Source organism: Giraffa tippelskirchi, chromosome 13, assembly GCF_054371585.1.
Source record: "Giraffa tippelskirchi isolate mGirTip1 chromosome 13, T2T-mGirTip1v1.2.pri, whole genome shotgun sequence".
Lineage (NCBI taxonomy): Eukaryota > Metazoa > Chordata > Mammalia > Artiodactyla > Giraffidae > Giraffa > Giraffa tippelskirchi.
This window is the reverse complement of record NC_137287.1, coordinates 117,253,038-117,277,698: the sequence shown is the minus strand read 5'-3', so window position 1 is coordinate 117,277,698 and position 24,661 is coordinate 117,253,038. Positions and strand designations below refer to the sequence as shown.

The following is a 24,661-nucleotide window of genomic DNA, read 5'->3' as shown; positions in this document are numbered from 1 at the left end:
TCAAGAGTTCTCTTGGCAGGTCTGGATCCCACTCCAGGCATCCAGACTCTAGGCTAGAGGCTACACTCTTAATCGCCATGATCTGTAGCTCTAATGCTGGATGGTATGATGGGAACATATTGCTGGGTGTCCTGGAGGCAAACGAAAGAACAGTGTTGTTGTTGTTCAGTCGTGTCTGACATGGACCGCAGCACGCCAGGCCGCCCTGTCCATCAGCAACTCCTGGAGCTTGCTCAGACTCATGTCTATTGAGTCAGTGATGCCATCCAACCATCTCATCCTCTGTCGTCCCCTTCTCCTCCTGCCTTCAATCTTTCCCAGCATCAGGGTCTTTTCCAGTGAGTCAGTTCTTCGCATCAGGTGCCAAAGTATTAGAGCTTCAGCATCAGTCCTTCCAATGAATATTCAGGACCGATTTCCTTTAGGATGGACTGGTTGGATCTCCTTGCTGTCCAAGGGACTCTGAAGAGTCTTCTCTAGCAACACGGTTCAAAAGCATCAATTCTTCGGTGCTCAGCTTTCTTTATGGTGCAACTCTCACATCCATACATGACCACTGGAAAAACCATAACTTGAACTATACGGTGTTGTTTAAGTCACTCAGTCATGTCCGACTCTTTGCAACCCCATGGACTGTAGCCCGCCAGGCTCCTCTGCCCATGGGATTCTCAAGGCAAGAATCCTGGAGTGGGTTGCCATTTCCTTCTCCCACTATATGGTGATGGTGACCAAAAACTAGGTGGGAAGGTGAGCTGAGTCTGGTCGGACAGGAAGGCGGAGGACGCTGTCACTGGCATGACAGCAGCGGCATCTAGTGGCCATCAGCCCCACAGCACTGATGATGCAGCCTCCAGCTGGTACCTCCTGCAGCTCAGAGGGGCCAGGCCGGGTGGGCACTGTCTGTCCAAGACTGAGTGTCCTGTCGAAGGAACCACCTCTGCTGAGCCGCCTCCCTCTGACTAGGAGGTTTTATGAGCTGTAAGGGTACAAATGGGCGTGTTTGGGGGGACACGGACGCTGTGTTGGGAGCCAGGACATGGGGTGGGGGGTGGGTCAGGTGAGGATGGAAGCACCTTCTCTCAGCCCGAGGCCCTGTCTGGAAAGTGGAAATGATAGAGCGAAACTCCACAGAATGCACACTTAAATCCAACAACAGAGGATCAAAGGGAAAAACATCCCCCCAAACACAATGTAATTAACCTGAAGTCAGAAGACGTGTTTCATCTGGTGCTGAAGTAAAAGGGGAGCAATCTCTTCCAGCACCAGGGGAGCTGCTGGGCTTCCTGGGAGGCACAGAGGGGCGCACACACAACCCAAGGCTCTAGGAAGTGCAGCTCTGCTGTGGGCGGGGAGGTGTGTGTGTGTGTCCATGTATGTGTCCGTGTGGGTGTGTCTGTGTTCATGTATGTTCATGTGTGGGGGGGTGGATGTGTCTGTGTGTGTCCGTGTGTGTGTGTCCGTGTGGGTGGGTGTGTCTGCGTGTGTCCATGTATGTATTCATGTGTGTGTGTGTCTGTGTGGGTGGATGTGTCCATGTGTATGTCCGAGTGGATGTGTCATGTGGGTGTGTGTCTGTGTGGGTGTGTCCGTGTCCGTGTGTGTGTCCTCCACTTGCCCTGGCTGCCGCCGGGATCTGCGCTGCTTGTGAATCAAGGCTGGCTCTGAGCACCATCCCTGCTTCTCGAAGGATGGAGGGACATGGGAGCCCCTGCGTTGATGAGAAGATGGACATGTGCTTTCTCCCCCCAGGTTTCACTTGAAAAAGAAGATGAGGGTCTGGCGGGACTCCTTCCTGGTGGAGAGAGGGTGAGTGCCGGGGTCTGGAGGAGCTGCCCCAGGGCAACACCGGGCAACCCCCACCTGTGCCTCCCAGGAAGCGCCTGGCAGCCCTACCTGCACCCACTATACTACAAATGTCAAGGGCAGGAGGGAGATTGATGCTGTTCCGCCACCTTCCACCAGGGGCTGGGAGTCTGTGTCCTTGGCTCCCTGTTCGCTGTTCCTGTGGAGCTTACATCTGGACGCCCCCTGTACCTTTCAGACACGCTTTGTCCTGCCTGGACAATGTCGTACATGCTTTTTTGTTTATTTGCCAACTCACGTAACTTGGGAGGCATCTTATAAAATCCTCACTTCCTAAGTCTCTTGACCATCGGAAGACGCGGCCCGGCTGGACGTACATGCTCCGTGGTGACCCTGCACCAGGGCTGAGTGGGGCCACGTGCCCCCCCAGAGCTGGGGGACCAGCCCCGCTTCCGCTCTCTGCCCCACAGCAAACTGCTGCACAAGAGGGACAGCGACAAGGTGGATGCCCAGGAGGAGAACTTCCTGCCCAAGTACCAGCGCGTCAAAGACCTGTGTCAGCGCGCCGAGTACCAGACGGCATGCGAGCAGCTGGGGCAGGTGAGGATGCTCGGCGCTGCCCTGGGGCCAGGGACGGGGTCCCTCCTTCCCTCTCAGGGCCCCCCCCCCCAACCGTGACCCAGGCCTGCTTCTCAGACCAGCGGAGCCAGGGTCCCTGATGATGTGTGACACCCAGGGTGACACCAGGTGGTGCAGACAACGCTCAGAAAACCCTTCCAGCCCTGCTCCCGTCTGAGGAAAGTTCTCCTGTGGGTGCATATGCGTCTTTAGCTGCTCTGAGACTCTTGCCCGATCCCTCTTCAACAAAGACACAGCCGGCCTCGGCACAGTATTTTTAAAGTTAAATAACTATTTCCATTGTATTCACTCTCCCAGATCATCTTCGTGGCTGGCTTTCCACTTACATAGGAACAACAGGAAATTACCTTTTGATGTAAACAAGTTTAGGTTGTAAAAATGTGTATTGATTTCAAGAGACACGTTAAGGAAAATATAACCCAGACAGTATTTGGAGATAACAGAAACTGTGACGGGGGTTTGGGAGAATCTGAGCTTGACTTTCTGAGGCCTGGGAGGCCAAGGTGGGCTCTGGAGGGGAGGGCAGAGCCTTGTAGAGACAGACGCCAGCCGGAGGCGAGGTTGGGGGGGCGGCGGATGAGCAGGGGGAGCAGGCAGGGGCGCCCTGGAAAGGCCCAGGCGCGGACAGAAGGTGCTTCCCTGCCTCGGTCTGCGAGCTGGGACTTTGAGCTCAACCGTGCTGGCTCAGGCCTGGAGATGCAAGCCTGTTTCACCAGTAACAGGAAGTAAGCCCAGGGCCTCCACCTTCCGTTTCTCCTTGTTAAACCCATGGGTTGCCAAGGCCAGGCACCAGTTGGGTGCATGTCACAGGCTGCATCCAGGCAGCTCTGTCTTATCGCTAGACTCAGAATTGGCACTGACCTGTCCTCATGGCTGGGCTCCCCCTGCCCCATCCAGCATTTGTTCACGACCCCCTCCCAGCCCCTCCCCCTGCCGTGCGTGGAGGGCATCAGGACCCGCCTGTGCCCCTGGAGCACTTAGGGTCACGCTGGAGCAGCATTCAAGGCTGCCTCTGTTGCCAGGCATGGGAAGGAAGTCCTGGACAGAAAGCTCTGGCCTCCCAGAGCTGACCATCTGGGCAGACCCCAGAGGGGCTCAGATTTCAGTTCTGAGCGTCAGGGAGTGAATCAGTGAGGCTGCGAGGGGCCTTTGTCCCCCTGAGATTGTTGTCAAACCCCCTGCTGGCTCATCCCCACCCTCTCCCTGCAGATTGGGGGTCTGGCAGCCCCAGACAGCAAGAGGGCTGCCTGATCTGTCTTTGAAACCGATTATCCAAGCGCACTGCTTAACCCAAAGGAAAGGAGCACGTGGGGGGGGGGGGCGGTGAGGAGCCTAGGCCAGCTGGGGAGGCCTCAGCCACGCCCCGCACTTACCTCTAAGGGCCTCCAGGATCCCAGCCCAGACACCCACCTCCGACCTCCTCAGGTAGATGCAGTCACACCCTGCTGACCACGCCCCCACCCCAACCCCACTGCCTTGCCAGCCTCACACTACACCTTCTGGAAGGGCCCTTCCCTGCGTACGAGCCACGCCCTCCAATCTGAGTGCTTTTCTCTCAGGGGGCTTTCCCGTGGCTGGGTTCCCGCTCAGCCACCACGCATCACCCTGGGTACCACTTCTCCGCTCCCCCTACAGTGGACAGGTATTCATCCATTCCAGAGCAGCTCATTCCAGGCACCAGCCCGCGTCTGTCGGGGCCACAAGAGGGACGCGTCTGGGGTGGCTGGGAGCAGGGAGCAGGGAAGCAGCGGGGCAGGTGAGCAGGCCCGGGAGGCTGAGGCCGCGTGTGTCTTGCAGAAGTGGCAGTGCGTGGAGGACGCCTCGGGGAAGCTGAAGCTGCACAAGTGCAAGGGCCCCGCGCGGCCCGGGGGCAGGGCCCTCTCCAACCTGGTGCCCAAGTACTATGTGCAGGCCAGCGAGGGCTGCGTCTGCGACAGCGGGGACGGCCAGCTCACCCTGGCCGGACGCCGGAAGAAGCTCTTCAAGAAGAGTAAGTAGGACGGAAGGGGCGGGGAGGGCCAGCACCCGGGCAGCCCCACTCGTTCATTCAAACTAACCCATGTGCCCCGCACCATCAATCCACCCAGCCTGGGGCGGGGTGGGCAGGGAGTATAAAGGAGGAGACGAGCCTGTCGAGGGCTGAGAAGAGCAGGAGCATAGAGAAAGGGAGGGGAGAGGGGTCCGGCCCTGGGCCACGTGCTGGGGCCCCTCTGAGACCAGAAGACCTGGAGGGCTTTGTCAGAGGAGCCGGGATCAGATTTGTGCTTCCACAGCATTCCTCCAGCTGCACTGCACCCCTGGCCGGGGTCACCTGCAAAGCGCTGAAAGATGCTGAAGCATCCAGTCAGTGCGTCTTCCAGACGAGGTCAAGCCAAGGCGACGCCCTGCCTTCTCCTTTCAGCCTCATGTCTACTTGCATGCAGGCACGCTAAGTCACTTCAGTTGTGTCGGACTCTTTGTGACCCCATGGACTGTATAGCCCACCAGGCTCCTCTGTTCATGGGATTCTCCAGGCGAGAATACTGGAGTGGGTTGCCATGCCCTCCTCCAGGGCATCTTCCTGACCCACGGACTGAACCCACATCTCTTATGTTTCCTGCATTGGCAAGTGGGTTCTTTACCACCAGCACCACCATCTGCTTAGCGTCATGTCCCTGGCATCGCATATCTTTCTGCAGTGACTTCACCATCTAAAATGGCCCCAAGGTGGCACTGACATCTTGCGTTGGGTCCCCAAGCCCCGGCTGGCTGGGATGTGCTTTAAGGAGGGGAACACATGGGTGAGATGAGCTTCCGGCTGCTACCTTGAGTTCAGTGTCAGTGAAATGACCACACACATGAAGTCGGGTGTTTTTACACACACAAAATGGAGACACAGTGTGCAATACGGTTCCATATTGATGGTTGGCAAGTGTGTTGTGACCCAAGGCTGGCAGGAACCTCACCCCACGTTTGCCCCAGGAGCACTGATTCCCGATTCACTAGTTCAGCGTCAAGGTGATGCTATGGAACAAGACCACCTAGAGTAACAGGTCCACTGCACAGTTGACCCTTGAACAACGACGGTCCCCCTGCACGCGGATCGTCTTCAGTAGTAAATACTACAGTTCTGCATCATCTGTGCTTGGTTGAATTTATGGATGTGGAGAAACCATGGATACCGGGGGGGGTGGTGGAGCTTAACTATAAGTTACATGCAGATGAACCCCAGCCTTGTTCAAGGTCAGCTGTACTTTGGAGAGGGGAGAGCTGCCCCCTCCACCCCGCATCCCAACTGGAGAAGCTGCCTTAGAGCCTTCACACCTCCCCCTAGTTGGGGCCAAAGGACAGAAAGTTAGGAAGGAGAGGAGGGAGGAGCCTAGGGAAGTCCTCTCAACCTGGCCACACCCTCCCAGCGGGTGGTCATAGCCCCATTCCGAGGGTCACCTCCCCTGGGGAGCACGCCCCGGCCGAACCTTCAAATGTGGATGCGCCTGGGCTTTGAGGATGCTTGGTGGGCTGCGGGTGCCAGGACCTGGTCTCAGTAAGAGCGGTCCCCTGGCTGGAATGTCCCCTCTGGAGCTGGGCACTTGCCCAGGCCACCCATTGCTCTAACCCCCTAACCCAAGGGGAGCCAAAGCCTAATTAGAGACTTCAGTTGTTGCTCTGTTCTCTTTCGTTGTGGTACCATCAGCACTAGCTGATACTCAGCGCTGTAACCGTTTCTAACTGTCGAATTCAGTGGCTTTCAGGACACTGACAGTGTTGGGCGGCCATCACCACTGTGCGTCCCCAGAGCTCTCTTCACCTGGCAGAACTGAAGCTCGGCACCCGACAAACAGTAACTCCCCGTCACCCCTCCTCCCGCTCTTGGCAGCCACCCCCCTGCCTTCTCTGAGCTTTACTCTTGTAGGTACTTCACAGAAGCAGGATCACACAGGATTTTTCCTTCCTGTCTGGCTTATTTCACTCGGCATCATGTCCTTATGGTTCATCCGTGTTGTAGCCTGCGTCAGGATCCCCATCCTTTTTCAGGCTGAGTGAGATTCCCCTGTAGCCTAATTAGAGACTGGCTGGCCGGCGGCAGGCTCAGAGGTCACCTCCTGTCTTTGCAGAGGACACCTTTGTTACATGAGCCGGTTTGTCTCCATAACGACCTAGCTTCTGCCTCAAACAGCACTTCCCAACTGATGGTCCCCCGTTATAATTCCTCACTAACTGACTAGTAACTGCTAAGCTAATCTCTTTTTAGCTGAATAAAATGATTCGTTTCCAGATTGCATTACACAGTTAACATCTTGTTTTAGCACGTGGCACATTGGCTAATCTTTAAATAATACAAGAACTTGTGATTTAGTTAAGCCCCCCCCCCATTAATGCTTAGAGGAAGGACATTGTATTGTACTGTATCAGTCACTCAGTCATGTCTGACTCTTTGCGATCCCATGGACTGCAGCACGCCAGGCTTCCCTGTCCTTCACTATCTCCTGGAGTCTGCTCAAATTCATATCCATTGTATCAGTGATGCCATCCAACCATCTCATTCTCGGTCACCCCCCTAGCTTCCTGCCCTCCATCTTTCCCAGCATCAGGGTCTTTTCCAATGAGTCAGCTCTTCACATCAGGTGGCCAAAGTATTGGAGCTTCAGCTTCAGCATCAGTCCTTCCAGTGAATATTCATGGTTGATTTCCTTTAGGATGGACTGGCGTGATCTCCCTGAAGTTCAAGGGACTCTCGGTTTGAAAGCATCACAGTTCAAAAGCATCAATTCTGTGGCACCCTATCTTCTTTATGGTCCAACTCTCACATCCTTACATGACTACTGGAAAAACCATAGACTAGACGGACCTTTGTCAGCAAAGTAATGTCTCTGCTTTTTAATATGCTGTCTAGGTTTGTCATAACTTTCCTTCCAAGGAGTAAGCATCTTTTAATTTCATGGCTACAGTCACCATCTGCAGTGATTTTGGCGCCCAAGAAAATAAAGTCAGCCACTATTTCCACTGTTTCCCCATCTATTTGCCATGAAATGAGACTGGATGACATGATCTTAGTTTTCTGAATGTTGAGTTTCAAGCCAGCTTTTTTACTCTCCTCTTTCATCAAGAGGCTGTTCAGTTCCTCTTCATTTTCTGCCATAAGGGTGGTGTCATCTGCATATCTGAGGGTATTGACATTTCTCCCAGCAATCTTGATTCCAGTTTGTGCTTCATCCAGTCCGGCATTTCGCATGATGTACTCTGCATATAAGTTAAATAAGCAGGGTGACAATATACAGCCTTGACATACTCCTTTCCCAATTTGGAACCAGTCCATTGTTCCATGTCCGGTTCTAACTGTTGCTTCTTGACCTGCATACAAGTTTCTCAGGAGGCAGGTAAGGTGGTCTGGTATTCTTATCTGTTTAAGAATTCTCCACAGTTTGTTGTGATCCACACAGTCAAAGGCTTTAGCATAACAAAGTAGATGTTTTTCTGGAATTCTCTTGCTTTTTCTATGATGCAGTGGATGTTGGCGGTTTGATTTCTGATTCCTCTGCCTTTTCTAAATCCAGCTTGTACATCTGGAAGTTTTTGGTTCATATATTGTTGAAGCCTAGCTTAAAGGATTTTGAGCATTACCTTGCTAGCATGTGAAATGAGTGCAACTGTGCGGTAGTTTGAACATTCTTTGGCATTGCCCTTCATTGGGATTGGAATGAAAACTGATCTTTTCCAGTCCTGTGGCCACTGCTGAGTTTTCCAGATTTGCTGGCATAGTGAGTGCAGCACTCAATATGCACCTAAATAGCTGAGCCTCAGCTGGACTCAGGCCCTCCCGTGAGGACAGTGTGACATCACAGCCCTGTCTTTTGTGTGCTCAGAGGATCCTGGGAGCAAGATGAGGGTGGCTCCTTGCAGCCACCTGGGAAACTCCTTCCCCATCACCAGGCCCAACATTCTTCCTCCTGCAGGTGCCTGCCAGCAAGATGCTCTCTGTCATTCCTTTCTGAGCAGCCGGCCTAGAACAAGGATTCTCAACAGGGAGCAATTTCACCTGCCAGGACCACTTGGCTGTGCTGGTGTTTCTGGCTGTCGCGTATGACGGGCAGTGGGGAGGGATGCTCTTGGCATTCAGTGGTAGAAACTGTGGAAGCTGCCTAACATCCTATGAGGTACAGGTCAGCCTCCCATAGCCAAGGGTTATCCGACCACAGAGTGTTGCCAGTTTTGAGGTTGAGGTGCCCTGACCCCAGGCGGCTCAGTCCCTGGCTTGCCCTCATGTAGTGGGGTGAGGAAGGAGGCAGAGCAGCCAACCCAGAACAGAAGCAGGAGAGACCTAGGACCCAGAGGAGGAGATGAGGACTTGGGGAGTGATGGGTCCAGGTGGCCAGTGTTGGTTCATCTCTTCTCCCAACAAATCTGCAAGCCCTGCCACTTGCCAGCTGCTGAGGTTACAGAGTTGAACGCAAGAGACACCATCAGACCTCGAGGGTGAGGCCAGGGGTTAGCCAGTTAACAAAGTGGGAAGCTCACTTCCCTGGGTAAAGAACGCATGGAGGAAATGAAATAGGGGTGTGGCCAGGTGGAGAGGGGCTGCGGCTGTAGGGTAGGTGGTGAGTTGACATTTAAATGAAAGCCTAGTGTGACCAGCAAAAGGGAAGTACTCTGAGCCAGGGCAAGAAGAAGCAGAGATCCTGTGGGTCCCTGCCCCGGCGGGCAGGCCACACCATCCTAAGATTCCAGGCCTGTGGTGGTGGGAGGGCCCAGTTGTGACCTTGGGTGCGGATGTCAGCTGCAGGGTCCCTAACCAGCAGAGCAGCTGCTGCATGTCAGCTTCCAGGAGCTGAAATATTTACCAGGTCTGTTTCACGTCAAACTCCAAAGAGCCCTGGCAGGCAGGTCCAGCTGCTGGGAAATTAATTCAGTTGCCCAAGGATTGGGCTCAGGATTTGCACCCGAACCATCAGAGCCCAGAGCCTCAGGTCTTGGCCATGGATTATGAGGTCCCCACTTCATAATACAGGGGTTTCCCTGGTGGCTTAGTTTTTTTTTTAAAGAATCTGCCTGCAGTGTAGGAGACTCAGGTTCGATCCCTGGGTGGGGAAGATTCTCTGGAGTAGGAAATGGCAACCTACTCCAGGTTTCTTGCCTGGAAAATCCCATGGACAGAGGAACCTGGTGAGCTAAGTCCATGGAAGAGAGTCAGACATGACTTAGCGACCAAACAACCCACCTACCTTCTTGATATATGTGGTAGGAAGGGCACATATATTTCAGGACCCTGGAAACAAAGACACCTAGGGTGACAAGGAGAACAAGTGGTGTGGATTCAGTCCTGCAAAAGGTGTACACCGGGGCTGGCAGACTTTTTGTCTAAAGAGCCAGAGAGTAAATGTTTGAAGCTTTGGGAATTAAACAGTCTTTGTCTCAAATGCTCCGTTCTGTCACTGTGGCGAGAAAACAGCCACATACTCTGCAGATGGTTGAGAGTAGCTTCCGTACAGAATCAGGCAGAGGCCAGAATTGGGCCTGGTGGCTGTAGTTGGGGACCCCCAGGAGTATGGCTGGGGGGTGGAGCACTCCAGAACCAGCAACACAAAGGAGCAGAAAGACCCCGCTGGGTCTGCTTCCTGGCCCTCTTGGGCAGCTGTGACCTGCTCCCGCGGGGACACCAGCTCAGCAGTGTATGTTTCTGGCCGAGGCACTACAGCTTCACAGAGACTGAACTCAGGGAGGAAAAGGGCAAGGAGAAAGCTGCCCCAGGGGTCAGAAAAGGCCAGGGCTTTGCCAAAGGAATGCCTCTTCCGGACCTGCACCCCAGGGTCCTTTGGCCCGTGACTCTGATACAAGGAGGAAAGGTGCAGACATCTGCCCCAAGAAGGGAGGGGGGGAGGGCGCGAGACATCCTGGGTCACGTGGGAGACGGCTCCCCCCTCCCCTTCCTGGGCCCCACCTTGCGGCCTCCAGCCAGTCGCCGACCCTTGGTCGCCACCTGGTGGTCATTCGGAGCCCAGCAGAAACCTGGGTCAGGGCTGGCTCCAGGCGGGGCTCCCAGAACAGATGCGTGTTCAGGGCAGTGGGGTTACAGACTTGACACAGGCCTGGGTGGGACCCAAAATGGAAGGCATGGTGGGGACTGTGGCCAAACGGGAGACCCACCGCCCTGTCTGAAGTGGCAGCACGCCAGCTCCCTCCCCACCGACCGTGCCGCTGCCAGTGGACAGGGTGTAGACAGACACATTTCCCGTTCTGTCTTCAGAAGCCGGAAATGCGTGCTCCTAACATGACACCCACCCACCCCATCCCACTCCACCCCACCCCCATTTTTCTGAAATGTTTGCAACTTGGCCAAATTTGCCTTTTAATATGTAGAAGATACAAGAAATCTGGCCTCTGACTTTAACCTGTGTTAAGGAAGGGGAAATCCCCCCGCCCCCAACCCGGTTCCTCTTGAGTTCTTTTGGCTGGCTGAATAATTAAACTGACACAAGACTGATTAACAGGAGGGAAAAATATAATTCATACACACAGAGTTCTCCTAGAAGTGGGACCCCAATGTGACCAAAGCAGACTGTTTATACATCATTTTCAGACGAGGAAATAATTATTTGTGAATATTTAATAGAACAAAGGGACTGCTGCTTGGGCTGGCAACCTAGTGAAGAAGTGGTCTGTTGAGTTTTCTTAGCCTTGAATCCTCTGACTCTGGTGATAAGGATGCTATGTCTCCTGGTGTGGAGAGGGTACCTTCAATATGGAGATTTATTTCCCACTTTTGTGGGGGGAGAGCAGAGTGTGTGTGTGTGTGCGCGCGCACGCGCGCATTTGTCCTTTTTAGCCTGTGGGGCATTTGCCTGATAGTATCAGTCAGGAATAAAGGCAGGTTTAAAAACTGAGTGGAGAAAGGATAAGGGGGCATTTTGAGCAGCGGTTTTCACAGCTCTGTCTGCCCTGTTTCCTGACAGTCAGGCCTCAAGTCTCCCAGGTATGGGCTGAGCGTGAACAGCAGCAGCGTTAGAAGTCACGTGACTAGCTATAATAGGGCAGCAATTATACACCCATTACCACTAGGAGAAGGCCATGGCACCCCACTCCAGTACTCTTGCCTGGAGAATCCCATGGACAGAGGAGCCTGGTGGGCTGCAGTTCATGGGGTCGCTAAGAGTCGGACACGACTGAGCGACTTCACTTTCACTTTTCACTTTCATGCATTGGAAAAGGAAATGGCAACCCACTCCAGTGTTCTTGCCTGGAGAATCCCAGGGACGGCGGAGCCTGGTGGGTCTATGGGGTCACACAGAGTCGGACACGACTGAAGCGACTTAGCAGCAGCAGCACTAGGAGAACCTGCAGAAGTGAAGAATCCACGGAATCTCCACATCGTACCAACAGCATGGCACACTCCAGAAGCATCTTGGAGTCTATAAAAAGTTCCCCCTTTGCTCACATGCACGCTCCAGAAAGAGCAATAAATTTGGCTGCATGGGCTGGTCTCACAGTGGACAGAGAATATGCCTCAAGTCGTTCACATGGAGGAAACACAGCATAACCAGTTACTATCTTTCCCTGCAAATTTCTATTTACAGGGGAGCATCACAAAATCGAAGTAAGTCTAAAGAGATGTCTGAGAGAGCATCTCATGGCTTTGAGACCATTCCTGTAGTTGCAAGGCACCCGTATGGCACGGAGTGGTGCTCTCCATCATTAGGGAGGAGGGTGAAGAAGCCGGATTTCGGGTATTAACCATGGAAGGTGATGGGTAGGTTAAGAGCCTGCCCACAGATTGTCTCTCGCCACCTAAGAAGTGCTGCATCCACTAAACTTGTAAGCTAGCAGACACAGCATGAAACGCAGAGATGAACGGGGGAGCCTGTGGTTAAGAGTACTAGCTCTGTAGTCATCGTGGACAGGCAGTAAGCTTGGGACGTGGGGGAGTAGCTGGTGCCGTAGAGTCTAATAGGCATGAGAAATGTGGGCAGGACTTAACTGAGGCAAAAGGCTGCCCTAGAATGCCTGCAGCAATCCTGTCGTTTTCATGGCTGTGTGGATGGTAACCCTTATCACCATCAGATAACCAGGAGCTGCAGGTATGGCCAAAACTTATAATATTTATTTTTATTTATTTGGGTGTGCTGGACCTTTTTTTTTTAATTGCAGCATGTAGGCCTAGTTCTCTGACCAGGGGTCGATCTGTGCCTCCTGCATTGGGAGCATGGAGCCTCAACCACTGGACCACCAGGGAACTCACTGGACAGAGTGAATTTAAAGCTTTGTCGAGGAGCAGAATCTGCCACCCTAAAATATGTCTCTTCGACCTATTATTTGAGCTGGTTATTTTCTAGGAAACAGTCTCTCCAAGTCAGGTGGGAGTTTTTTTGCAAGAAACATTGATGTTTGTAAGGGAGATCTCCATTTGTAATAATGTTGCCCTCTGTCCTTGGAAGAGGAGGCTGATCAAATCGCTAGAACCTTTTCTCCATGGAGATGGCCAGAGCTTAAATCTGTGTCACAGTGACCCTGTTTACTGCTGTTTTCCTGGTCACCTCTCACGACTGGCTCTTCCCCACCCTCGACATCCTCATTGGCTGAGGGTGTATTTCAGGTGACAGCTTCCAGGTTTTTCTGAGTCTTGCCCACGGATACATGTCATTAAACTTTTGTTTGATTTTCTCCTATTACTCTGGTCTCACGTCAACTTAATTCTTAGACCAGCCAGAAGAACCTAGGAGGGGAGAGGAAAACTTCTTTCCCAAGGCTATGCCAGTCCTTGTGACCTGTCTTCCTTGAGCGGTAAATGCAAAGAGAAGCTGTGACAGGTGCGTGGGAGTGAAGAGGAAGCTGACCAGGGCTCAGTTACCTTAAACCAGGCTGGGTCAGCAGGAGTCGAGGTGAGGGAAACAGCTGGCTTAAGGATGCCAGGGTGCCTGGGAATTACAAGAATTTCTGGTTCTTAGGTCTTATACAAATCGAGCGATTCGGTTCCCATCTGAGCCAAATCTCCCTTCTTTCACTCCTGGTAAGATTGGAGAATGACAGGGTGAGGAAGTAAAGACAAGCACACCTAGGTCTAAGATTAGAGTCTGTCACAGGGTTCATCCCTCCCTCTGCATCTCTGCAGAGATCTGGGTCATGCATTCAGGCTCAGCACTTCATGGGAATCCAACTTCATTAGCATGTGTGACCCAAGGACCAATTGGGATATCTGGTAAAGACTCATCCTCTTCAGAACAATCTAAATCAGCATGAGTTCCTAATAAGAAAAATGGGGGATTTGGGTCTTGGTCTGAGGGCAAATAAATAGAAAACACCTTTCTCATTATGAGTGTCATTAAATAACAAATCTCTACTGAGAAGGTTTGCTGTTAAGCAGTTGGAAATTAGATAGGATGGGTATTAAAGAGGCCCTGAAAGATACCAGGGTGGGCTGAGATGTGGGTAATGCAATAAGTTGTCCAGAGATTGGATGCTTGGATAAAATCAGAAGTGACAGGTAGAGAAAGGCACACCAATGCTGCTTAAGAAATCAGTACCCAATCCTCTGTTTTAAGTCCACGGTAGCCTTCAGGCTACAACTGAGGACTGGCTGACCCCATTTGAGGGAGAATTGTCCCTTAGAAGAAGAATGAACCTTCTGGGTGTGCTGGGGCCCAGGGAGACTGATCCTTAAACTTTCTCTTGAGTGTAGGACAAATGTCTCTTCCATTGTCCCGATTTCTTTTAACATCTGCAGTTGTCTGGAGACAAACAGGAAGAGCTCTGAGTGAGACTGGAGTTACTCTCAGGGTCATGCTTTTGTTTTCTAGTTTATAGACTGGAGTATGGTAGATTTACAATGTTGTGTGTCAGGTGTACAACATAGTGATTCAGTTTTATGAATGTATTTCATATTCTTTTCTACTATGGTCTATTACAGGATATTGAACATAGTTCCCAGTGCTATACAGTAGGACTTTATCTGCTTTACATATAGTAGTTTATATCTGCTAATCTCAAACTTTTAATTTATCCATTCCCCCACTCCCTTGCCCCTTTGGTAACCTTAAGTTTGTTTTCTATGTCTGCAAGTCTGTTTCATAAATAAGTTCATTTGTGCCATATTTGAGATTCCACCTATAAGTGGTATCATATGGGATTTGTCTTCACTTAATGTGATAATCTCTAGGTCCAGCCATGTTGCTGCAAATGACATTGCTTCATTCTTTTTTTATGGCTGAGTAATATTCCATTGTGGATGTCTACAGTCTCACCTGTTCTTTATCTGTTCATCAGTCCATGGACATTTAGGTTGTGTCCATGTCTTGGCTATTATTGTAAACAGTGCTTATCAACATTGGAGTGTGTGTATCTTTTCAAGTTTTCTCAAGATAGACATCCAGGCGTAGGATTGCAACTCTAGTTTTTAAAGGAACTTCCATACTGTTTTTCATAGTGGCTGCACCAATTCACATTCCCACTAACAGTGTAGGAGGGTTCCCTTTCCCCACACCCTGTCCAGCATTCGTTATTTGTAGACTTTTTAACAATAGCCATTCTGACTGGTGTGAGGTGATACCTCATTGTAGTTTTAATTTTCTCTAATAATTACTGATGTTGAGCATTTTTTCATGTGTATGAAAAAATCTGTGCTTTCTCTTTGGAGAAATGTCTATTTAGGTCTTCTGCCTATTTTTTGATGGGATGGTTTGGTTTCTTGTTATTGAGTTGTATGAGCTGCTTATATACCTTGGAAATTAATCCCTTGTCATTGGTAGCATCATTTGCAAATATTTTCTCCCAGTCCCTAGGCTCTCTTTTGTTTATGGTTTCTTTGCAGCGCCAAGGCTTGTAACAAGTTTGATTAGGTCGCGTTTGCTTTTCATTTTCATTGCCTTGAGACTGACCTAAGATAACCTTGGTACGATTTCTATCAGAGATGTTTTGCCTATGCTCTCTTCTACAAGTTTTATGGTGTCATGTCCTGTGTTTAAGTCTTTAAGCCATTTTGAGTTTATTTTTGCGTATGGTGTGAGGTGTGCTCTAGCTTCACTGATTTCCATGAGGCTATCCAGCTTTCCCAACACCCCTTGCTAAAAGACTGTCTTTCCTCCACTGTATATTCTTGCCTCCTTTATCAAAGACTCATTGACCATAGGTGTGATGCTTTTGTTTTTCTAAAGGTTCATATTGCAAGCCAAGAATTATTGCTTTCAACTCATTTTTCTCCCTGCGTCCCTGAAAACTATTCGCAAAGAACTGAGCTCCAGCTTTCATTATTACACTAAGCGGTGGCCTAGACCAACCAACCACACTATCGTGAATTTGCTTTCTAGTGTCAGGGATACGCTTTCCCACTAGAGCAGACTTGAAGAGCTTTCTATACACTGGAGCTTTTGAGCTAAAGGCAGTGTGCCTTTGAAAAATTTGCATGAAATATTCAAAAAGGCTTTGGGATGCTTTCCTTCCAAATACAGAATTCAACCTTAGACCAATTAAGTTTAGGGAGAAAGGCCTAGCATATCACCCCTATCACACCTCAACTATCAGCCTCCAGCCGAGATTCCTCCTCCTAGTCATTTGCAGGAGGCCTGGGAGGCGTTCTCATGTGTAGGGGCAAAGAGGTAGAATTTAATACCGTTCTTTTCCCCTACCAGCTGTGTCTCCAAGAACTTGAATTCAAAATAATCAGTATGCCATTGTGTTGTCTTCGGATAGCCTGCTCTGAGCCCCAGCACCTGCATGTCCTTGGTTTCCCACAGGTGACTTAGAGCTTAGGAAAAAAAACACTTCTCAGCCCCATCTCACTGACCTCCCCAACACCTCCCTTTTCGATCTGGGAGAAATGTGCTGCTTGGCTCTTTTTTTCCTCCAGTTCAAATGAATGGTTTGGTTTGGTTTTGTTTTCGGAGGATTTATTGTGGTGTCAATTCACATATTACATTAGTTTCAGGTGTACAATGTCACAATTTGATGTCTGTATATATTGTGAAATGATTACCCCAAAAGTCCACTTAACAGTCACAAAAAAAATTTTTGAAGATCTACCCTTCCAGCAACTTTCAAAGATGCAGCACAGTATTATTAACTCTAGTTGCTGCACTGTCCACTTTATCCCCAGGACGGACTTACTTTATAATTGCAAGTTTGTTAATAACCTCTGACACTTTCACCCACCCTCCCCTCTGCCCTAGCAACCACTGATCTGTTCTCTGTATCTACGAGCTTGGCTGGCTTGAGATACCACAGCTGAGATCATGCACTGTCTTGTCTTTTTCTGACTTATTTCACTTGGCACAACCCCCTCAAGGTCCACCTCTGTTGTCACAAACAGCAAGACTTCCTTCTCTTTTATGGCTGAGTAACATTCCATTTTGTGTGCATCCATCAATGGGCACTTAGACTGTTTCTGTATCTTGGCTCTTGTAAATAATGCTGCAGTGAACATGGGGGTGTAGATATCTTTGAGTTAGTGTTTGACTCCTCCACTGTGTAGACATCCCAGATGGTTCATCTATGCATAGCTCTTCCTTGAGATTTACCTCAGGCCAGTTCCTCCTCAGCTCTAGGACGTCAGTTTCCCCAGCTGAATCACCTGGAGGTCCTTTCCAGAAGTGGGATCTAAAGCCAGCTTCCCGATGGGCGGGTTTCCTGAGCCCCCAGCTCGGGAGTGCAGCCCTGTCTGAATCAAGGGTCCGCTGCCCGCAGAGCCTGGCCCACCTTCCCAGCCTCCCCTCTGATGCCCACAGAGTACAAGGCCAGCTACGCCCGGAATCGCTCCATCCGCTCAGTGGCCGTCAGGGGGCACCACGTCAGCCCGGACGATGCATCCCAGCCCCGCAACCTCACTAAGCGGCACTGGCCAGGAGCCCCTGAGGACCAAGACGACAGGGATGGCGGGGACTTCAGTGGCACTGGGGGCCTCCCGGACTACTCGGCCCCTAACCCCATTAAAGTCACACACAGGTGCGAGTCCAGGCAGGGATCAAGGAGGTGGGCTGGGTCCTCGGCGGGTGCGTACACATCCCCCCACAAGGGCCCCATGTGACCCCTTCTCTCGAACAGGTGCTACATCCTGGAGAATGACACGGTCCAGTGCGACCTGGACCTGTACAAGTCCCTGCAGGCCTGGAAGGACCACAAGCTGCACATTGACCACGAGGTGAAGGGAGTCTGCGCTGGGAGGGTTCTTGCCACCTTGAGCTCAGCGGGGCCACTGGCCAGAGCAGGAGGCAGGGAGGCCGGGCCCCGCAGGATCCTCACCAGGGCCGGCAGCGTCGGTCCTGGCCTCAGACAGACAGCTCCTGCTGGGGGACAAGGGGCAGGGAAGGCCTGCGCAACCGTGACACACCCCTCTGTGACGTACAAGATGCTTACTCCACACTCAGCCCTTCCTTCCAGCAAGCCTGGGGGGAGACCTTCAAGTCCCCCAAGGGCTCAGCTGGTTCTCAGGCAAGACAAGACAGGAGAATGACCTTTGGTTCCTTCAGCAGGTGGAAGCAAGGGCCCACCTCAGAAACCACGGACACAGGCAGCGGCTGGGGGCCCTGCCAGGCCGGCCCTTCTTACCCAGGCCGGCCCTTCTTGCCCAGCCCCTGAGAGTCTCACGGCCTCCTCTCCTGCTTCCTCCTTCAGATCGAGACCCTGCAGAACAAAATTAAGAACCTAAGGGAAGTCCGAGGTCACTTGAAGAAAAAGCGGCCAGAAGAATGTGACTGTCACAAAATCAGGTGGGAGGCCCCTAGAGCCCCTGCAGGATCCCTCCTAGGGAAACAGCATCCCCTCTGTGACTTTTTTCATTCTTTTTATATTCCTTGCTTAGAGTAAACACAACAATAGTAACCAGGAATAATGCACATCCTCACTGTCACCACCCCTCAGGTACCAGCCAGACATCCAGATTTCATGCCCTGCCCACAGGCTACTCCTGTGAAGCCAGTTTCCCAGAGGGAAAGTGTCTCCGCAGACAGTCCTTCCAGGAGCAGCCCACGTGGCCTGGGACCCAATTACCAGATCAGGGAATCCCCAGCCCATGGGTCCAACCACACCTCTATGGTGATAGAAGGGGCTGTACCTGTGCTGTCCAGTTTGGTGGCGGCCAACCAACCACCTGTGATTATCGAGCTCTGAATGGCAGCCACTGTAACTGAAAACTGAATCACTAATTAAAATTGAAATAGCCCCAGGTGGCTAGTAGCTACTACAGTCCCTGCTGCCTTTCCAGAAAGGGCTTACAAACTGTGGGTTTCCCCAGGGCTGGCCCTGATCAAGCGTAAGCTGGGCAGGGGGAGGCCTGGAGGCAACCCAACTGGAGCCAGGCCCAGCCTCCAGGCTTGGTTAACTTATACCTACCCTGACATTCTGTGTCTGGCCGAGGCCTTCAGCCAGGGTCTCCCAGCTCATCTGTGGAGGAAGGAGCCAGGCAGGTAGGGGGCTGCCACCCTGGGGATGGTATCTCCCCAGCATGGCCCATGAGGAGAAACAGGGGTCCCAGAGAAGCAGTTTGCAGCCACCCACTAGGGTGGCCCTGGGCACAGTGTCTGAAAGCTGGGCTTGGGTGGGGGGGGGTCTGTTGCAGTTACCACACCCAGCACAAAGGCCGCCTCAAGCACAAAGGCTCCAGCCTGCATCCTTTCAGGTAAGGGCAGCTGCAGGCCCTCCTGAGGAGGGAGCCCTCCCTGAAGCTGAAACAAACAAGGACAAGCAAGTCCTGGCCTTTCCCCAGGAGGTGCAGCAGGCCCTGCAGAGCCCCAACCTAAACCTGGCTCCAGGCACCCCCTGTGGGCAGAGCAGGGCAGGACACAGGCCCCAGAGAGGAGGTGCGAGTAGGAGGCCTAGCGGTCTCCTAGTACCATCCACCCCTGCGCTGCTTTGAGAGCTAATTCAGGATGACAGGAGCCTCATCTGGCCCCAGCCCTGCCCCGCAGCAGTAGCAGGACTTGGAAGGCCCTTTGGGAAGTCTCCAGGGCCGTGCCCACAGCTCCCGGGGCAGGAAAAGGCTCCCTTGTGGGGCCGGGGGAGGTCTGAGGGGTGCGGCCCTGTGTGCCCCTAGGAAGGGTCTGCAGGAGAAGGACAAGGTGTGGCTGCTACGGGAGCAGAAGCGCAAGAAGAAACTCCGCAAGCTGCTCAAGCGCCTGCAGAACAACGACACGTGCAGCATGCCCGGCCTCACATGCTTCACCCACGACAACCAGCACTGGCAGACGGCGCCCCTCTGGACGCGTGAGCCAGCCGGGCCGGGGGTGGGGGGCTCCTCCGGGGTATCCCGGCATCCCCCCAGCTTGTGAGTGCTTCCAGCCAGACCCTGCGGGTCTTTCAGGAACAGGTCCCCCAGCAACCTCAGGCAGGACAGGAAGGGGCTGGTGGCCGGGCTTCCTCAGCTCAGGGCTCACGCTCTTCCCTGGCAGTGGGGCCTTTCTGCGCCTGCACCAGCGCCAACAACAACACATACTGGTGCATGAGGACCATCAACGAAACCCACAATTTCCTCTTCTGTGAATTCGCAACCGGCTTCCTGGAGTACTTTGATCTCAACACAGACCCCTACCAGGTACAGACAACACAGGCTGGAGAAAGGGGGCCGTGGGGTACTACAGGCCCTGCCAGGTAGGCGGCCCGCGGAAATGACCGAGTCCCACGGAGTCCCTAAGACAGAAGTGAGAAGCCACCAGGAAGGCTGGGGCTCAGTATGCCACCCACCCTGCCTGCCTGCATCCTCCCAAATCCACAATCTACTGATTGATCACCCATAGCCTCTTTCCTCCAACTTACCCACATGGGACTGTTACAGCAGGCTTTGTGGAATCTTGGGGAACGCCTAGAACCTGGAGTTTCAGGGGTCCTTAGGGTCAGGCCAAACCCTGTAGACCATGGGCCTAACTAACGATCAGGCAGCCCTTACTCTGCGCTTCCGTGTATTAACCCATCTGAACATGCACGGGACTGAAGAACAGGACTCGCCAGCCACGGAGCCTGGTGAGCAGTTTGCCCGCCCGTCCCTTAGATTCTCAGTAGCATGGCCTTGGCACTGTCCAGTCTTCTACAGAAAAGCCCGACAGCAATTGTTTTTACACCCTTTTGTAAATGCCAGCAAGTCGACTGTCTTGTTTTGCTATTAATTACCATATAGGCCATCAGTCATCCCCGTATTTTACAAAAGGGGTTGACTGAGCTGGTAGGGTAGTGGGTCACAGCAGTACCTGGACCAGGACACTCACCCAGACCTTTGCCAAATAGCTGCCTTCTCGTCAAGAGGACCTGAAAGGCTGGGAAAGGCTTCTTTCCAGGCTTGGTATTTGCTGAGCGGTGGTTCCAGGAGTTCAATGTGAAATACATGGTGGTTTTTGAGATTTCATGCACATGGGGCTAGAAGCAACTGTTCCAAACCCCAGCTCTTGTGGAGGCAGATGTCACCATCCCTTACCAACCATGTCCTCCCCACCTGCCCAAATGAGGCCCCCTGGTTGGTAGAAGAGGGTCGGGGGGGCCCCATCCTCTTCTCGTTGATAACCTACCTTTTTTCCCACCAGTTGATGAATGCAGTGAACACCCTGGATAGGGATGTCCTCAATCAGCTACACGTGCAGCTCATGGAGCTGAGGAGCTGCAAGGGTTACAAGCAGTGTAACCCCCGGACCCGGAACATGGACCTGGGTGAGCAGGTGCCCCGGGTGGAAAGGGGTGACCACAGGAGGGGGCTGAGGAAGGCCTATCTGAAGAGTCAACTCAGAATCACCAGGAGTTGGTGAATTCTCTAACATCCACCAGCCATGTGCTACTTTTATGATGCATGCCATCACTTAAGATTTATCACTGTGTGCCCGCCAGAGTGCTGAGTGTTCTCCAGCCATTAACTGACAGGCGTTCTGACGACCCTGAGGTGAATCTGCATGTCCTTGTTTAGTGGATGAGTAATGGGACTGGGTCCAGAGCCCACACACTTGGTCACACTGCCACATCCTCTAGGAAATTTGCCAAGAGCCCACAGTCGGGACCTCCCCAGTCTGTCCTCGGTAGCACAGGTGTTCATGCCCACACATGGGTCCCCCACCATGAATGAGCAAGGTTAGCGCTGAATGTCTGTGACAGGAGCCTGAAAGTGATAAAGAGGCTCCCACAGTATACGCCACCGACAGAGTCTTAGGGACTGCTGGGAATTCAGGCCCCTGTCTAGGGGCCACTACATCATGGGCTTGTGACCAAAATACTGTATAAGTGTTTTAAAAAAGAAGAGAGACAGTTGTAAAGTTTGTCCTTGCTGGTGCCATTTTTGCCCTAAAATTATGTTTCCATGTTGTATGTTTCTCTCTCCTTTAGGACTGAAGGATGGAGGAAGCTATGAGCAATACAGGTATTGCTTTTGCTTTTAAAGCCTGAGAACTGCCCTGTACGGTGACCTGTCCTGTAGTCTAACCCCAGAGGTTGCACGTGTGAGGTTGGGGTGCTGCCCTATCTCTGGTCTGCCAGGGCCTGGCTCACCCACCGACAAGAACTGTCCCCTAAAAGGCCTTTTTCGTGTAGTTCTCTGGGGGTCACTTTTTCTTTCTTGGTGATGGTTAATACTCTTTCTCCTTTTGACACTTAAAAACTTAGGCAGTTTCAGCGTCGAAAGTGGCCAGAAATGAAGAGACCTTCTTCCAAATCACTGTGAGTTGAGGAACCAGTTTACCACTAGAGAGCGGTCTAACCCAGGTCGCTTTGCCGAGGCTGTTCCCCATGCATGCCCTTTCTCATTCCTCTCTTCTGTTCCTGTAAGACGGGAGGCAGTCATGTCAGTCTTTCCAGTAAAATAACCTACCTGGATACACCGCATGTACTAGATCAATCCCTGTTGTTCTCCACATCATCATCATCTCTGCTTTGGAAGCTCAAGGCCTCCCCGAGAGGCTCAGAAGCGTGTCAGTCGGCTGAGTACCAGGCGTCTTGAAGGCTGTGGCTGCCGATCCATAGTGTCAGCAGCAAGGTGACCTCAGTAAATGGTTTCCAGAACACCCATGCTACGAGCTCACCCACGGCTGTGAGGGACCAAGAGGCCATGGCAACCTGGAGAGGTCACTCCAGTTTAAAGAGAACAGAATGTGATGCAATTTGAATCCTCTGACTCATTGAGAAAATGCAGAAATGCAGATATATACGACAGTTTGTTAATGGTGGCAACTAATCTGATGTGAAGTTACCGTGCAGGCCAATCACCCCCGTGGTGAGCTGCCATTTGTAACCTCCGGCCTCCTCAATCATTATACACATATAAGTCTGTGTGGCTTTAACAGGAAAATAATAATGGGCCAATCAAGCATTTCTTTGGTGCAACGAGAATCAAAGTACTTAACCTTTACTTCTCACATTCCTTAGCCACCATCCTGCCCAGATCCTTAAATGACATCTTTGCCAGTTACTATGTGTGAGCCAACAACTGACAATCTAGATGATGAGGTAATAGCAAACCCTGTCTGAGGGATCTGGAATTAATTCCTTCTCAGCAGCCACATCCTTGAAGCAAAGCTGACTCAGCTGTAGGGCCGATTAAGAATTAAGCAGCATGATACATTGTCTGCTTTGTTCTACAGGGGACAGCTGTGGGAAGGCTGGGAAGGTTAAGAAGCACGAGCTGGACCTCCAAAAACAGAGGCATCACCTGTACAATGAAAAGCCCTGAATGATTTCCAGCAGACCTATGCTGTTAGCCAGGAGGCCGAGACACACGGAACCCGCCTTCAGTCGATGCGGCAGATTCTGGACGAGAACCAACGGGAGCAGTGAGACTTCCAGAAGTCCATGCTTGTCCCTGCTTTTGCTTTGAATTATACCTCACCAGCTGCACAAAACGCATTTTCATATCAAGAAGTCACCACTAACCCTCTCTGAGGGCTCACGAGGGAAGAACAGAGAGATTTTCTTGGAAATTTCCCCCAAGAGTGAAAGTCACTGGAATTTTTTTAAATCACAGGGGAAGAACCACCCTGTTTTAAATCCTCTTATTCTTTTGGTTTGTCACAAAGAAGGAGCAGGACAGAGGCAGGAAATGGTGCACCAAGTTTGACAATGAGTCAATAGCACAAAAGACATGAATTTCTATCTCAACCTATAACCCTGGCTGCCTCTGAAGACAATGACTTCAATGTATATATGTGACTATTTACATGTAACCAGCTCGGAAACTTCTAGGGGAATCTAATAAGAAAACCCAATTTTCAAGAGTGGTGGTGTTAATAAATGGTGTGGCCCGTGTAAAAGAAAACCCCGTGCAGTTGTGGACATTCCTCTTCCTGACCAGATGCCATTTCTCCCAGGATTCCTTTGTTATCTGTCCTAGAACTGACGTTTTTTAAAGTCCTGCGAAGACAGGAAGTTGATGTATGTCCCAAGTTTTAACAAAATTGTATTTGTAAAGAAATTTTGTAGTCTACGTATTGTCATACAATGTTGAAAACCCCAGCCAATGACCAGCAGTTGGTATGAGGTAACCTTTGACATTTTTCTAAAAGGCCATTTCTTGGGAGTTTTTTTTTGGTGTGTTTGGTTTTTTGTTTTTTTTTTTTTTAAAAAAGCATTTGCGATACTACCAGTCAACACCTTTTTAGAAGGAGACACCTTGGGTTTATATGTGTTTTTTAAAGGGTTATATGTGGTTATAAACGGGCTAGAATTTACCAAACTTTGGGAACCTTAAAGGTAAGTCTCATATCACACCAGCTTTAGGATCGCACTTTGTAAAAATAATGACCAGCTACAAAGCAACTCACCTTAGCCAGCCCTTCTTCGTGTACCAGGCAGTCCGATCAGTAAAGGCAGCCGTGGGAACGCTAGACTGGGAGGAGGAGGAAGAGGAACTTCACCTGGCTCCGCACATTTCTCCCTAACACGTGACCCCTAAGCACTTACCTTGTGTAAGAAGAGGGCCATGTTTTTCAAGATTTCTTTTAACCTCACAGAAACCTTGATCCATTATCTGAAACACAATTTCTTATATTTTACCCTAAATTTGACTGGGATTTAACAAAAAAAAAGTGGCACGCTCTTGGCCTTCAATTTTAAATAGAAACCTTTATTTACAATGATGTCGAAAATGATCAAAGGAGTCATAGCTTACCACTCAACTGTCTCATAAGTTAGCCCATGTGGTTTTAATTCTCTGCAGTGTAAAGCATGATTTTGATTTTTCACAAACAACATTTAGTGTAAACTTGTTTGAAAGTGAATTCATTCTCAATACTGTAAGTCAATTCCTGAGAATTTAAATCTTGCTCTCAGAATGACATTTCCATCTTCTTCAAAAAAGAGAGAG

At 51.2% G+C, this 24,661-nt stretch overlaps 1 protein-coding gene across 12 annotated transcripts in view; it reads left to right on the top strand.

The window, feature by feature from the left end:
* SULF2 (sulfatase 2) overlaps positions 1–23,875 on the top strand; it is a 130,303-nt gene extending 106,428 nt beyond the window's left edge. For 4 of the 12 annotated variants that reach the window (XM_081559091.1, XM_081559090.1, XM_081559089.1 and 1 more), the window contains exons 9-21: positions 1,750–1,806; positions 2,274–2,403; positions 4,240–4,432; positions 17,127–17,343; positions 17,443–17,539; positions 18,013–18,107; positions 18,956–19,015; positions 19,430–19,599; positions 19,785–19,927; positions 20,907–21,030; positions 21,694–21,727; positions 21,970–22,023; positions 22,944–23,875. In XM_081559091.1, the coding sequence (XP_081415217.1) occupies positions 1,750–1,806; positions 2,274–2,403; positions 4,240–4,432; positions 17,127–17,343; positions 17,443–17,539; positions 18,013–18,107; positions 18,956–19,015; positions 19,430–19,599; positions 19,785–19,927; positions 20,907–21,030; positions 21,694–21,727; positions 21,970–22,023; positions 22,944–22,974 (1,405 nt within the window). In that variant the 3' untranslated portion in view covers positions 22,975–23,875. The remainder of the gene's footprint in view (positions 1–1,749; positions 1,807–2,273; positions 2,404–4,239; positions 4,433–17,126; positions 17,344–17,442; positions 17,540–18,012; positions 18,108–18,955; positions 19,016–19,429; positions 19,600–19,784; positions 19,928–20,906; positions 21,031–21,693; positions 21,728–21,969; positions 22,024–22,943) is intronic. The other 8 variants (XM_081559098.1, XM_081559097.1, XM_081559096.1 and 5 more) reach the window with 3 other exon arrangements.
* The last annotated feature ends 786 nt before the right edge of the window (positions 23,876–24,661 follow it).